The 16,430-nt window shown below is 44.5% G+C and overlaps 2 protein-coding genes across 2 annotated transcripts; both read left to right on the top strand.

The window, feature by feature from the left end:
• The first annotated feature begins 87 nt into the window (after nt 1-87).
• LOC106578229 (uncharacterized) lies at nt 88-4,362 on the top strand. The gene is made up of 3 exons (XM_014156882.3): nt 88-524; nt 813-990; nt 1,131-4,362. The coding sequence occupies exons 1-3, from the start codon at nt 447-449 to the stop codon at nt 2,576-2,578; spliced, it is 1,704 nt and encodes a 567-aa protein (XP_014012357.2). The 5' UTR covers nt 88-446; the 3' UTR covers nt 2,579-4,362.
• A 1,190-nt stretch (nt 4,363-5,552) lies between these two features.
• si:ch211-79k12.1 (immunoglobulin domain-containing protein) lies at nt 5,553-16,397 on the top strand. Its single transcript, XM_014156890.3, has 7 exons — nt 5,553-5,806; nt 7,552-7,673; nt 8,470-8,674; nt 9,526-9,671; nt 10,986-11,130; nt 12,054-12,207; nt 15,561-16,397. The coding sequence occupies exons 1-7, from the start codon at nt 5,749-5,751 to the stop codon at nt 15,646-15,648; spliced, it is 918 nt and encodes a 305-aa protein (XP_014012365.1). The 5' UTR covers nt 5,553-5,748; the 3' UTR covers nt 15,649-16,397.
• Nucleotides 16,398-16,430: the final 33 nt, after the last annotated feature.

Below are 16,430 nucleotides of genomic sequence, written 5' to 3'. Positions count from 1 at the left end.
AGGAAGCAGGAAGGCACTATGGTCAGTGTTTATCTCATTTTAAACACACTGATAGAAATCTTAGTATAACAGAATCTAACATTTAACCAAAGTGTTGTAATCCATAATTCCAGTGTTGCATTTTGAAACGTTAATAAATGATGCACTTGAAGCAGGTAGGTCTGTAATTATATAGGTCTACATCCTCGAGACAGTTGGATTGTGCAAATGCGCACAGCAAAGAGCTCGGTTGAAGAAAAGACTACAAATATTGTCACATGGTAAGAAGGCCCGGAAATAATTTGTCTGTCAAATCCGGCGAACATGATAACAGTAGTAGGCTGGCGTAAATGTGGCTGGCGTAAGAACACAACAGTTTGCAATAGATATCCCCTTCGTTCTCGATCGGAAAACGGTTCGGTTACGTACCGCAAATTCCTTTCTCTTGCTTCGAGCAATGTAGGCTGATGAAACGGAACAGACGGCAAAAACTTCGTATAACTACACCATTATTCTACATGGACAAAGACAAGTTAGCTGTGAACGTAAGTATATAGGCCTGTCAATGAAATGCATATTTTGAAGAAGTGAGAATATTATTGTGTAGCCTATTTGTATCCACAATAAAAAAGGAACCAAAAAGCAGCTTGGATTAAAATTGTAATTATTGTAAAAAATATATATATAATACAGTTTAAATATTTGTTAAACTAATGTTAAAACTATTGCTAATCTGTATGTAAATCACAAATTAAATATGATTTTGTAGTATAAGCAATCACATTGCTATTTCCAATTGACACCTATCCTCCCTCTTCATTTCCCCCACCCAGCATGACCCATGCTCCTGGTTGGAGATGCACCAGTTCATTGGAGACCTGATGGTCTCTGGGGGGGCTCTGGGACTAAAAGACGCCCCACCAGCAGCCCCAGGCCCAGCCCAGCCCAGACAGGTCCAGGCCCAGGGAGAGAGCATTAGAGAGGCCAGAGACGGAGACATCAGTGGACAAGGTGAGTGGAGAACATTGTGGAGTAATAGGAAAGGACAGGGAATACTAAGGAAACAGCTTTTGTTTTCGTAGGTAATGGCTTGTCTGGCTTTATAATAAATGTATTTTCTTGCTTTTGTCTTTTCTCCAACTTGTACACAGCTCAGCACCATACCTGCACTTGCCCTGGCTGCCCCTACTCTTCCTCATCTTCCTCCTTCCAGACCATAAAGCCCAGCAGCACCTACAGCCCTGAGCTCAGTCAGCCCCAGAGTCAGGACAAGGAGACCAGCACCCAGAGCCCCAGCCCAGCCCCTACCACTCTCACTAACCAGGGTACTTCTTCACCAAGCCCCCTGCCCCAAATCCCCACCTTCCCTTGTTTCTGCTGCCGCCGGGGCTTCCAGACCTGCACCCAGCTACTGCACCACCAACAGGGGGCAGCAGACTTTCCCTTCTCCCAGACGCTCACCCACTACCACCACCACTGCCCCCTTACCAGCTGCCTGCCCCACCACCACTCCCACCCTGGCCTGGCCCCTGGCACCTTCCCCTGCCTGTCCTGCCAGCATTCCTTCCCCTCCTGCGACCAGCTCTTCCGCGACCAGCAGGGCCACACACCCCCCCAGAACCATGTTGGAGGGGTGACCACAGTGTCCCCCACCCTACACCCATGCATGCACTGTACAGCCTCCTTCCCCCGACCCTCTCAGCTGCTACAGCACCAGCGCACCCAGCACGCTCACAAGGCCGGCGGCTTCCTGTGCACCGAGTGCGGGCGCGCCTTCAACTCCCACTCCAACCTCCGCATCCACCTCAACGTACACACCGGCGCCCGGCCCTACTCATGCCCTGACTGCGGAAAGAGCTTCAGCCAGTCGGGAGCATTGAAGATCCACCGGCGCATCCACACCGGGGAGAGACCCTATGCCTGCACCTACTGTGGGAGGGGCTTCCCCCACTTGGCCGGGGTCCGGGCCCACCAAAGGACCCACACAGGTGAGAAGCCCTACCGCTGCACCCAGTGTGAGAAGTGCTTCACCCAGTCAGGGGCACTGAAGATCCACACAAGGATCCACACCGGGGAACGGCCGTTTGTGTGCAGCCTCTGTGGGAAGGGCTTCTCCAACCGCTCCGGCATCCGCTTCCACCAGCGCACTGTCCATGGGATGGTGTCGGATATGGGCGGGGGTGGAGGAGCCGGTGGGTCCCATAGGGGGAGACAGAGTCTAGGCAGCTCAGCTGCTGTGGGACGCCCCAGTGCCAATCCAAACAGGATACGCAACAACCCCCATACTGACGTGAGCTCCAGCATTACTCCTGCCCCGACCAAAATCCTTCCCCCTGGGTCTCTCCTTGCTCCTCCAGGGTCAGGTCCGACTGTAACCTCAGACAAAGAGCCCCAGTTCCAGTCTAGCAGTGTGAAGATCCCCTCCAGGAGAGCAGAACCAGGCAGTAGCAGAGAAGGGAGGGCTCAGCTATACACCTGTGAGGACTGTGGGCTGCTTTTTGGGGACGCTCCCGCCAGAAACCGACACCAAACTGTGGTGCACTACTCTACAGAAGGGGTAGAGGAGGAGGGCCTGGGGGACACTGGGGGGGAGGGGTGAGAGAGAGAGAGAGAGAGGGGGAAGAGGGAGAGATGGAAGCTTGATGCAGTACATTGTTGGATCAAAGGCTAAGGGAGAGGTGGGGGAAAAATGGAGAGGTGAGAAGAGGCAGAAAGCTTGAGACTCATCAAGGAAAATAAATATGTAAAGGCATGGGGGTGAAGGGAGGTGAGAAGATAAAGTTAATTCCACAGTGAAAAATAAACTGTCTCTGTCAATGGGATATATTACTTATTTGAGATTGAATTTCCACTTTAAAAGATGCACAAATTTTCAAATTTTGGGAGTCCAATTTTCTGTTTGTCTAAAAGCCAAGTACCATGATTAGGCTACTAAAGATGATTATTTGAGAGCTTTTCATTATTTTTGTATTTATTTTACTGGTTTGGCAAAATCCACAGATAACATAATCTCAAATGTATGACACTGTAAGACATTGTCCCATAGGGCGGCACACAATTGGCCCAGCGTCGTCCGGGTTAGGGGAGGGTTTGGCCGTCATTGTAAATAAGAATTTGTTCTTAACTGACTTGCCTAGTTAAATAAAAAGTAAGTGAAGAGGTGAAGATATGTTGTATTTAGCATCATTATGTAATTTATATTTTGTAATAGAATCTGATATTGTAGGCCGGTATAAACTTGTGTATATCAGTTTATCTATCTATTTAGCTCATTGTGCCTTTGATCTCAGATTAGATCATTCATGTACATAAAAAAGACATATATTTGCATAAACCACACTGTACTAAACTTCATGACCACTGATATGTTAAAGTGGTTTAGTGATTTTATTGAGGATCAATATCTTCACTGTTGGAAGATTTTTTTTATCAGGATCATTTCACGGGAGACACATGGTTTGTTGACCTGTTTTCTATTGCTTCAGATCTCCACCTAGTGGACATTTAGAAGCATAGCAGCAGAAACACAGGCACTGAAGCTAGTCTGTCTAGGCTACAGGTGTCAAACTCATTCCACGAAGGTCCGAGTGTCTGTGGGTTTTAGCTGCTCCCTTGTCCTTGATTTATGAATTAAGGTCACTAATTAGTAAGGAACTCCCCACACATGGTTATCTCAGGCTTAATTGAAAGGAAAAACCTAAAACCTGCAGACACTAGGCCCTCCATGGAATGAGTTTGACTCCCCTTCTCTAGATCAGTGGTTCCCAATCAGTGGTACTAGGACCCCTGGGGGTACTTGAGAAGACTCGTGACCATAGGCCTACTGGTAACATGCACATGAGGGGGCACTTCAGCAGTGGAGGCTGTTGAGGGGAGGACGGCTCATAATAATGGCCGGGACGGAGTAAATGGAATGGCGTCAAACACATGAAAATAATTTGTTTGATGTATTTGATACCATTCCGCTCCAGCCATTATCATGAGCGTATCCCCCCAAATGAAGGTGCCACCAACCTCCTGTGCTTCAGGGGTAGTCTGGGCAGAGAACAATTCAGTTGGTGGACCAGTTACTGAAAAAGGTTGGGAACCACTGATCTACACATCTGTGTTTCCTTCCACCATTTTGAAATGCTACTGTTGCCCAGGGTCTTTCTGTTCAGACACTGAAACTATTGAAACTTCTGTTTGGCCAACTTCCCTTCTTTGGTATTCTGTAGCCTCTAGGGCAGTTCAAAAGGCTGATTGAGTACCTTTTTACTGGAGATTGTGTTGATTTTCTATTTTCTATGATTGTGTATTGATGTGAATATTTGTGTATATTGATGTATATAGTGTGTATGTATACAGGGCTCATCTGTAAAAGAGACCATGGTGTCAGCATGACTCCCTGTCAAAATACATTTTATATATCCATCTGTTTTTCCACATAGACCTGTTTTCACTAAATGATTGCCTCAGTCATTCAGGGTTTTTCAAAAACAACATCTATAGGGCCTTATGTAATGATGATTTCACTCCAGCCTCTTTGACCCAAGATGTGCTTCTGAGTGTCTCAGATGTTTACTAACTGGTATAAACTGGTATAAACTGGTATAAACTGATACTAAAACCACGGTCAGCTGGGATTCCCAACAACAGGCAAGGCTTGTATAAGATCTCCCAGATAATTGTATCAAACATATAGCATGACAAGCCACTAGTGATGACACGACAGAAATGGAAGAATTGGTTTGCCAGAAAGAGAAAAAAGGACATGCATATGAGACGGGCGTTCTTGGAGTTTGACTAATCAAAATGTGTCCATGAAAAGGCTATGTTTCAAGTGTGTTAACTCGTCCCCGAAACTCTACATCAGCATTTCGCAGTAACTATTGGAAAGAGATGATTTTGTTCTCGGTTTTGCAAGTGTTTATTTGGTCGCGCTGAAACGATCTCAAGTGCTGCGTAAAATCAGGCGACGCAGAACAGTCCACATGGGTAACAAAACGGCACCCCCATGATTAAAGAGCGTCCTTCCACTTGTCATATGTAATTAAGTGTACACGGAACCATTTTCGGGCTCCCCTGAAGTATGGACAGGTTTGGTTAAGGACAGGTAATTGACTTCTAGATGGCGAAAGCTCTCGTGTGTGACAAAAGAGCGCTTTGTGATAGCAGTACGTCTCTCCAACCATGGTCCTGGTGAGCTACGGTCCTGAGCGAAACACTACAGGAGAGTAGCTCTACAGCAACAGGGTTGCAGAGCCATGAATGACACGATCAGTGCTATCCGGGATCTTTGGGACATCCCTACCCCATTAAAGTAGAATTTTAAAATGTTAGGTAAGTGCTATTGTTGTGGTTAGGGTAGGGACTTTCCAATGAACTCGTATAGCACTGACCTGCGTGAAACTGTACACCTACATCCTGAGCGCACGGAGACAAGTGACGCATTAACGAGTGATTGGAGCGTATACTCCAATTGTTATCAATATACACACGTCTTGTTTTTACTTAATATATACAACAGTGGAGAACAGTAATTTAAAACCAAACAGAAATAAACACCTTCGGCACGTGTAAGTAAAGGGGGGGGGGGGTGTGTGTGTATATATATAAAGCTTGTTTCCAAACTTTGAAGGAAAGACAACACTGGAAGCAAGCCACGCCTCCCCCAGTATCAATAAGTACAGTTCCAGACGTTTCTTTCGACAGTCAGGCGGATTTGCAGTATTTGGATACAGACACTGAGTGGGAATATTCATCAATACCCAGAATCCAATAACAAACATGAGAGGTTTTATACTCTTTGCGATTTTAGTAATTGCACATGCTCACAGCAGTATTGGTAAATATCATTTTATTTACTTTAACTGAGTGAATTTCATTTTATTCTACTCTCTTTACACTTACATTTTATGTAGTCTTATTTGTTTTGATTCAACTGCAAATGTGAACTCTGTTCAGCATTGTTCTTCAAATTTGTTTACTTGACAACAGTGGTGTAAAGTACTTAAGTAAAAATACTTTAAAGGACTACTTAAGTCGTTTTTGGAGTATCTGTACTTTACTTCACTATTTATATTTCGGACAATTTTTACTCCACTACATTCCTAAATAAAATGATGTACTTTTTACTCCATACATTTTCGCTGACACCCAAAACTACTTTAAATGTTGAATGCTTAACAGGACAGAAACTGTCCAATTCACTCACTTATCAAGAGAACTCTGGCGGACTTACTACACACAAATGCATATTTTATGATGTTGGAGTGTTTTACTTTGACTTTTGATACTTAAGTATATTTTAGCAATTCCATTTACTTTTGATACTGAAGTAGATTTAAAACCAAATACTTTTAGACTTTTACTTAAGTAGTATTTTACTGGGTGACTTTCACTTTTACTTGAGTCATTTTTTTTATGAAGGTGTCTTTACTTTTACGCAAGTATGACAATTGGGTACTTTTTCCACCACTGCTTGAAAAGATATTGTAGGACAGCTGTGTTGGCATCACATAAGGGCTTATACTCAGATTTAACTTGCACTCATTATCTCATTGCCTGCACATGGTGTATTATCATGGTTGGTATATTATGGGAAAGAGATTATTTTGTTTTCGGTTTTGCAAGTGTTTATTTGGTCGCGCTGAAACGATCTCAAGTGCTGCGTAAAATCAGGCCACGCAGATGTGTGTGTGTGTAGATATATATATATATATATATATATATATTTTTTTTATTTTTTTATCAGAGAGTCTCCAAGGTAAATCAAATCCCTTGGAGTTGGATAGAGGTGCAGAGATTCATTTGATTTGTCACACTTTCAATTTCGTATTCAGATAAATTGGCTTTTCAGGGGAGTTCCGCTCTCAATTAATAATTGAAACGATTACACAGGCACAAACAGAGACGATACAAATATATATGGAGACTCAACGCTTGTGGAGAAAAGCAATTTAAGTCACTGTTTTTTTTTGTTGTCACTATCTAAAAACATGTTTCCAATTGCTTTTCTTCAACATTAACCATGGTGTGGATCGATAATGCCACAGTCATCCCCGTGAAATGGTGTGCTTTCAACGTGTTGTTCAGCTCCTCTGACAAGTAATGCAAGTGCGTGGTTGGTCTGTGTTTTTGCACTAAAACGCTTTGTCCAGCAGGGGACCTCCTACTAACCTTTTATTACCAGCATCTCCTAGTCAAGTTGACAAACCTGTTGTTCATATGACTGTATTTGGCTAAATGCCAGTCCGGTCTGAGTCAGACAAAGAGAAGGAAAAGGAAGAGCTTGAATAAAAATAAAACAATGTATTTGTCACTCAAACAGTAAGCTGCTGCAACAGCCCAGTCTAATGCCCTATATGTGGCCTGATTGTTAGGTGCACCAGCCCATCCACTGAAGTGTATCAAAATACTTCTCAACAAAAACCCCACTGGAATGACTATAGCAGTCGGTGGGCTAAACAGTAATCTTATCTACTACCAGCCATGGGATGAGATTAGCTAAACAATAAACTAGCATCGACAAATAAAGTGTACGATGATGGTGTTGATTTGGTCCCTGTTGTCTTCCTCTGTCCTGTCTAGCGACTCTGGTCATAAAGGGACCAGACAAGCCTGTTCTGGAGAACGATGAAGTCACCCTGGAATGTCTGCTTTCCGACTCGGAGCTCAACACCAGCCAAGTCCACTTTGAGAAGTTTTCCAAGGTCAGGACACAGGCTACCTCTACCTCTGACTTTACTTCTAATTGGGTTATATGACTGCCGATTCTGACTTCTAATTGGGTTATATGACTGCCGATTCTGACTTTACTTCTAATTGGGTTATATGACTGCCGATTCTGACTTCTAATTGGGTTATATGACTGCCGATTCTGACTTTACTTCTAATTGGGTTATATGACTGCCGATTCTGACTTCTAATTGGGTTATATGACTGCCGATTCTGACTTTACTTCTAATTGGGTTATATGACTGCCGATTCTGACTTCTAATTGGGTTATATGACTGCCGATTCTGACTTCTAATTGGGTTATATGACTGCCGATTCTGACTTCTAATTGGGTTATATGACTGCCGATTCTGACTTTACTTCTAATTGGGTTATATGACTGCCGATTCTGACTTTACTTCTAATTGGGTTATATGACTGCCGATTCTGACTTCTAATTGGGTTATATGACTGCCGATTCTGACTTCTAATTGGGTTATATGACTGCCAATTCTGTTGCTGTACTATGTGAAGTAAAGCGCGTTGAGGCGCTGCACTTATCAAACCGTGACTTGAACTCGACTTCAGTTAGTGCAGTATGTTTAATTATGTCAACAGGGCTCAGCTTTAACATTTTTATTGTATATAAAATGACCAATGTGCGCAGACCAAGAAGGTAATAATTCTCACTACTACTCATATCACTGTGCCAGTCCCGCATATGACTGCTGTTTGCAGATGAGGTAAATCTGTTTCTCTCTCTCTGTTCTTCTCTCTCCTACTCTCCATCAGTACATGAATAAGTGGTATCGGCTGGAGGAGGAGCCCATATACCGCCGATGTATCCCCGGTGTTATCTTGAGGCGTGAGGCGAGCCAACTGCTTCTGTCCATCCGCAGCATCCATAGCTACTTCCACCAGGGACTCTACCGCTGTGTCGCAGACAACGCCACGGCACCCGACAACTCCTCCCAGCCCCTGGCTATCACCATCAACTGTGAGTATGGGGTGGGCTATATAGTCACATGCACGTCTGTAACAGCTGTTAGACAAATAAGTCAGCACCGCAGGAAAGACCAAACCTCCTGGAAAGCTGCTGGGTATGCAGGCTTTTAGTACAACCCTGCTTTAATACACCTGATTTGTATCAGCTGCTCCCCAGAACCTTGATTAGCTGAATCTGGAGGGTAAGTGTAGTGCTAGAACAAACCCCTGCACACCCAGTAGTAGCTCTCCAGGAGGAGTGCCTGCTATCCACTCCACCGTACAGTAGATCTATTCTCCTCGTTGTTTTCAAAAACAATGTTCCAGAAACGGAAATTCACAGCGGATAGATAGAAATACAAAGCAACCAGAAGAAGAGACATATTGTACTGTACAAGGCACATGAAAGGGTGGTCATAGCATGAGGCCTATTTTCCCTTCCGCTACAGGGGCGATCAAATCGTCCGTCATGTCTTTTGATAGGCTTCTTTGCCTGTGGAGCAATCGATAATGGGGAATTATATGTGTGGACAGAAGGAGAGAACCCAAGGCACATGGAGACGGTTCCGTTGACGTAGAGCGGGAGAAAATGAACCGTCACACTCCACAGTGCACCATTGTGAGGACTTAGGAAGATGAAGGCAATTACCATTATCTGATTGTTCCCTCCTCATGGGCAATTTGTAGAGGATTTGAGGCACGATACTGCAGTATACTCAGGGATATGGCTCTGTTGACTGATGTCTATGCATGCTTGTACACTGTGCACAGCTGCACACACACACTCAAACCTCTTAAAACCATCACGCATGCATTCTTCTTGATTTCTGCCTGAACCTGCTGTGTTTCTGGTCCCCTGTTCAGACATGCGTGAGCTGTCTGTGTACGATGTGTCCTCCTCCAGCCGGAAGTTCATCAAGGAAAACCTGCTTGTGAAACTCGGCGACGACATGGAGGTGGAGTGCTCCACCACAGCCTCCGAGGCACCACAATACTTCTGGCAGAAATATGTGAGTTTGGGTCTGTCAGGATCTGGTCTTCTACCGCTCGATCTCTCACTCTCTGTCCCACTCCTCTTTCTCTCAGCACCATAAGAGGTGCTCAGTATTCATTGGTATTCCCTGGTTTGAGCCCTCCTCTTTCTGGAGAGCAGCTTGCCCACTTACAGAGGATTAATAGTTTAATGAGGTCTAGACAGGACATTCAACCTGAAAGCCAATCTGTTGATAGAATCCTAATGATTTTTCAATGTTCAGTTAACCATTGTTGAATTATTCAATTTGCTGTTACCAAAGCCACAAACCAAATACCCAGGGGAATTAAGACCTCTCAATGCTAAATGTCAAACTCCGACTCAAACTCAAAGTCCTTGGTGAATTGATTTGCTGCTCCCTAGTGGTAAAATAAGGTGTCACTACTTCAGCACATTGTGGACCACTATTTCAGACCTGATACAATTTCACACCTTTAAAATCAAGTTAGTCCTCATTTTAATACATTTTTCTGAATTTGAATGTCTTTAGAAAGAATACCCCTCCACCCTCCAATATCCGTCGCTGGGAATGTCCTCCATCTAACTTTTGAGCCAGTCTGTCCACACATTCATAACTATTTGCATAACTGTTTCTACATTTGGATTTGGGGTAGAAAGTATTCAAGGATGGGAATGGGAGGAATTATAGGGGCAGAGAAACAAACAGTATGAGCCATTTGATGGGCAGCTGCTGACTGACTGCACAGTCCCGGTCTCCAGTAATGTCCATAGGAGGCAGGCAAGAGACTGGATGTGTCTGAGCTAGTGGATTTACATACAGAATGCTGTTTTGGCCAAACCTGGCCTTTCCTGGAAATCCTCTTAATTCATCCCTTCATTTAAATTTAAATTTACTTTCTTGGCAGGAAACGTGAGATCCCAGGAGCCAAGTCATTTGCAAGGTGTAATGTCTTTTTTTTGGTTTGTTTCTATTCTGTTTCTCCTATTATTTCTCCCCTACTGTGTCTAACTCTCCCTCATAATAATAGCGCAGCAGCTAGTTCTGTGTCCACAGTGCCTCCCGTTTTCTCATTATGTGTTGTTAACAGTGTTGCCGTGCTATTCTTTGCTGATTGCCTCATCTAGGTCAGTGAATGGGGTTTATGTGGAATTTATTCAATTTGTTCAGGTAAATACACTTTGTCTGGGAGTTTATTGCTTCTCTCACAGAGACACGCATACTGTAACTCCACTGAGAAACGTTTTCTTGACTCGTTCGCTCGCTTTCTCCTCCATTCGCACCCCCCCCCTCTCTCTCCCCTCTCTCACCCACCATCCTTCCCTCTATCAGGGAGAGGATTGGATCGTGCCCTCCTCCAAGCTGAGGCTGAAGAATGTGAGGATGGAGGATGGTGGAGACTACACCTGCATGGCTAAGCACCCCACCCTGTCCAGCCTGAAGAGGAGCAGCACCATCTCCATAACTGTGCTGCCAGGTAGGTGGGGGGTCAGGGGTTAGGAAGGGGGGGACTACGGGGGTCAGGGGTTATGAAGAGGGACAGTAAGTGTAGGGGTTAGCAAGCAGGAAGGAGAGGAGTACAGATGTTAGGGCCAAGGCACATATGGGGAGGAGGAGCTCCCATGACGGCGAGGCTCTTACGGCAATGTGATGGAGGGAACTGGCCACTGCAGAGAACGTCTCTTAGGACACTAAAGATGTCACTGAAGAAGAGGACTCACTACGTTACAGCTAATCCAATTTATCATACTGATCATTGTTCATTTTTATCAGCGACCTGCGAGATGATTACGCTGCATTAACAGTCACAGGTTTTTCCACACGATCATATCGCCAATATAGAATAAATTATAATCCTTGCGATTACAATCGTTTCAATTATCTAGCCTCCAAGTCAGTTACACCAATCAAACTGGATGGATGTCAATTATGACAGTATAGACACTGCTTCAGTATGAAGTGGAAGTGAACAATCAATTGCACTTCATTTTACACTATTTTTAATCAATCAAATGTACTTAATACAGCCCTTTTTACATCAGCACTTGTCAGTGCTTTACAGATACCCAGCCTAAAACCGTAGAGAGCAAGCTATGCAGATGAAGCAGCACAGAGGCTAGGAAAAACTCCCTAAAAAGCAGGAACCTAGGAAGAAACCTAGAGAGGAACCAGGCTCTTCTGGCTGTACCGGGTGGAGATACATGTGGCCATTAAGGCCAGATCGTTTTTCAAGATATTTGAATGTTCATAGATGACCAGCAGGGTCAGATTATAACCATCTTATCCAGAAGAGTTGGATACACTACAACATGGACAGTATGGAGCTAGGCTAACAAAATAAACTGTCTGTGAATCAACTGGTATTAAAGCCTATAGTGTGTCTGACTCTCCGGCCTGCAGCCACCAACAGCCGTCTCAACCAAGCCTGGTACAACTCCACCAACCTGGTGTTGATGACCTCCGTGGCGGGGGCGGTTCTCCTGGTGCTCATCCTGTCTATCACCGTCTTCCTGGTCCGCAGAGCCAAGCAGGCCAAGAGCACTAAGGGACCCATGTGAGTGCTGAGCTCTGTTGCACAGTCCCCTCCTCACCTCTCTCTGTGTGTGTGTGTGTGGTGCCCCCTCCTTTCTTTTATCTCCTTCCCCTCTTCCATTTATCCCAGGTTATAGCCAGGCCAATATATTATATCTATTGTCTTATATTTCACTCTGACTCTTACGATGGTACCAAGGCTAAGGTGGATTTACAGTGTGTGTGTTAGTGGTCTTGTAGGCCGCTTCGTCCCAGTGATGGTGACCAGCTCGACCCAGTCTCTGACTTCCTCCCTGATCTCTTCCCTGCCCACATGAACAAATACTACAGTTTCCTATAAAATACTACAGTACTTACTGTAGAATTATGTGGTATACTGTAGAATACTATACCACACACTGTAGTATCCCTAGATCATGTGTAGTACTTACAATAGAATGTTGTAGAATACTATAGTAAATACTACAGTAATGTCTGCAAAAACACTACACTTTTTTAAAACGAAAGTAAATACTACAGTATTTAATTTGCATATACCCTGCCCATTCCCCTATCCCAATTTGTTCCACCTATAAGTAAGACATCTACATGCCAAGTATAGGCCAATATATTGTGTTCCATATAGGATAGAGAAAAGAGCTGACGTTCAGACCCCAGTCCTACCTACTTACAGGTTAGAGAAAAGAGCTGACGTTCAGACCCCAGTCCCACCTACTTACAGGTTAGAGAAAAGAGCTGACGTTCAGACCCCAGTCCCACCTACTTACAGGTTAGAGAAAAGAGCTGACGTTCAGACCCCAGTCCCACCTACTTACAGGTTAGAGAAAAGAGCTGACGTTCAGACCCCAGTCCCACCTACTTACAGGTTAGAGAAAAGAGCTGACGTTCAGACCCCAGTCCCACCTACTTACAGGTTAGAGAAAAGAGCTGACGTTCAGACCCCAGTCCCACCTACTTACAGATTAGAGAAAAGAGCTGACGTTCAGACCCCAGTCCCACCTACTTACAGGTTAGAGAAAAGAGCTGACGTTCAGACCCCAGTCCCACCTACTTACAGGTTAGAGAAAAGAGCTGACGTTCAGACCCCAGTCCCACCTACTTACAGGTTAGAGAAAAGAGCTGACGTTCAGACCCCAGTCCCACCTACTTACAGGTTAGAGAAAAGAGCTGACGTTCAGACCCCAGTCCCACTTACTTACAGGTTAGAGAAAAGAGCTGACGTTCAGACCCCAGTCCCACCTACTTACAGGTTAGAGAAAAGAGCTGACGTTCAGACCCCAGTCCCACCTACTTACAGGTTAGAGAAAAGAGCTGACGTTCAGACCCCAGTCCCACCTACTTACAGGTTAGAGAAAAGAGCTGACGTTCAGACCCCAGTCCCACCTACTTACAGGTTAGAGAAAAGAGCTGACGTTCAGACCCCAGTCCCACCTACTTACAGGTTAGAGAAAAGAGCTGACGTTCAGACCCCAGTCCCACCTACTTACAGGTTAGAGAAAAGAGCTGACGTTCAGACCCCAGTCCCACCTACTTACAGGTTAGAGAAAAGAGCTGACGTTCAGACCCCAGTCCCACCTACTTACAGGTTAGAGAAAAGAGCTGACGTTCAGACCCCAGTCCCACCTACTTACAGGTTAGAGAAAAGAGCTGACGTTCAGACCCCAGTCCCACCTACTTACAGGTTAGAGAAAAGAGCTGACGTTCAGACCCCAGTCCCACCTACTTACAGGTTAGAGAAAAGAGCTGACGTTCAGACCCCAGTCCCACCTACTTACAGGTTAGAGAAAAGAGCTGACGTTCAGACCCCAGTCCCACCTACTTACAGGTTAGAGAAAAGAGCTGACGTTCAGACCCCAGTCCCACCTACTTACAGGTTAGAGAAAAGAGCTGACGTTCAGACCCCAGTCCCACCTACTTACAGGTTAGAGAAAAGAGCTGACGTTCAGACCCCAGTCCCATCTACTTACAGGTTAGAGAAAAGAGCTGACGTTCAGACCCCAGTCCCACCTACTTACAGGTTAGAGAAAAGAGCTGACGTTCAGACCCCAGTCCCACCTACTTACAGGTTAGAGAAAAGAGCTGACGTTCAGACCCCAGTCCCACCTACTTACAGGTTAGAGAAAAGAGCTGACGTTCAGACCCCAGTCCCACCTACTTACAGGTTAGAGAAAAGAGCTGACGTTCAGACCCCAGTCCCACCTACTTACAGGTTAGAGAAAAGAGCTGACGTTCAGACCCCAGTCCCACCTACTTACAGGTTAGAGAAAAGAGCTGACGTTCAGACCCCAGTCCCACCTACTTACAGGTTAGAGAAAAGAGCTGACGTTCAGACCCCAGTCCCACCTACTTACAGGTTAGAGAAAAGAGCTGACGTTCAGACCCCAGTCCCACCTACTTACAGGTTAGAGAAAAGAGCTGACGTTCAGACCCCAGTCCCACCTACTTACAGGTTAGAGAAAAGAGCTGACGTTCAGACCCCAGTCCCACCTACTTACAGGTTAGAGAAAAGAGCTGACGTTCAGACCCCAGTCCCACCTACTTACAGGTTAGAGAAAAGAGCTGACGTTCAGACCCCAGTCCCACCTACTTACAGGTTAGAGAAAAGAGCTGACGTTCAGACCCCAGTCCTACCTACTTACAGGTTATGGAAAATGTGCTCTTAGAATTTCTCTAGTAGGTTTCTTCTAAGTGAAAGCCTCCACTTCTATGTAAAAGATAATAAAACAAACACTATAGTGGACACTACAGTAATGTCTGCAAAAACACTACAGTAAATACCACATTATACTACGATACACAAAAACACTACATTAATTACTGTAGTATATACTACATGTTTTCTTTTACTACTGTATTTATACTGTAGATAGAGTTAACTGTAGATACTACAGTATACCACACTAAGTACTACAGTATTCACTGTAGTGTTTTGCAGACTGTAGTCCGCAAAATCACTACAATGCTATAGTATTCTTTTCATGTGGGTGTGTTTTCACCAGACTCTTGCAAAACATGTAAAGGATACTGTGGTCATATAGTATGTACTGTTAAAATCATAATACATACACAGTAATCAGACACATTGTGACCCACAACTTCTGTTGATCAACCTCTTATCAGAGTGATTACAACATGAGTACAGTACATGCTTTCTGTAATAGGTATTCTGTCTTATATAATATATGAAAGCTATTGAGGTTAGGTTGCTCTTTACGTCTGTGTGTGTTTGACCTACAGTATATTCTGTAGATCACTGGTTGGCAGTCTATTTGTTCTCTCTTACTTGTCTTTCTCTCCTCTGGGGTTCTCTGGGCAGTACATTTACAAATAATGGTGCAACTCACTCTTTCTCTCCTCCCCCCTCTCTACCTCCAGTGATGACCACTCTCAGAAGAAGCCCATCTACACAGCCAGTGTGGAGTCTCTGGCCTCTACCAGTGGAGACAAACAACCACTGGTGTGACCGCGCCAAGAGATGGAGAGGAGAAGTAGGGGAACAAATGGAGAAAGATGGTGAAAGGGAGTGAGGAATAGTAAGGAGGGAAGATGTCAAGGTGGGAGGAGAGGTGCCTGGGTTATGGATGCAGAGTTGCAGTGAGCCAGGATGCAGAGTAAAATCGAAGCTATTATCAAAGGCTGGCTGCGTGTAAGAGGAGGGAGACAAATGATTGTTTTACTGGGGTGGTTTGCTTCCAGCGGGGTTGGCTGAATTGTTCTTGAACAAAAGGTGTGCAATTTTCTCTTTATTGATCTCGCAACCTGCAAAATTGAGATTCACGTTCTTATCTGAGGCAAGGCGAGGGGGAGGAGTCTTATATACTGTGTGAACCCGATGCAGCTGCAAACATTTTTCTCAAGGAGGTTACCTTGAGTTAAATTGCTCACCACCAGCACTTTTGCAGCCTTGGGCTCACAAAAGGAATGCCTCTTACGTTGCAAATATGTGACTGCTGTATCACAAATGTGCCTTTTCACCTCAATGCTTTTACGTGGTGTGGATTTTTTTTCAAGGAAATGTATAACCTTATGTAGCATACTAGTGGTGACGCACTTCACAGTACACAGACGAGATGTAGACTTGTAGATTATTTTGTATATCTATATTCCAATGACAACTGAAGCACTTTGAAACATTACCCTCGGAGCTATCTATTTGCTGTATTTCCTGTACTTTTAATATTCATGATATAAAGTTGATTTGAGAAATTCTAATAGTAATTCCCCAGTGTCTTTAATCATTGATTT

The sequence above is a fragment of the Salmo salar genome, chromosome 02 (assembly GCF_965601325.2).
Source record: "Salmo salar chromosome 02, fSalSal1, whole genome shotgun sequence".
Lineage (NCBI taxonomy): Eukaryota > Metazoa > Chordata > Actinopteri > Salmoniformes > Salmonidae > Salmo > Salmo salar.
This window is presented reverse-complemented; position numbering and strand designations above follow the sequence as displayed.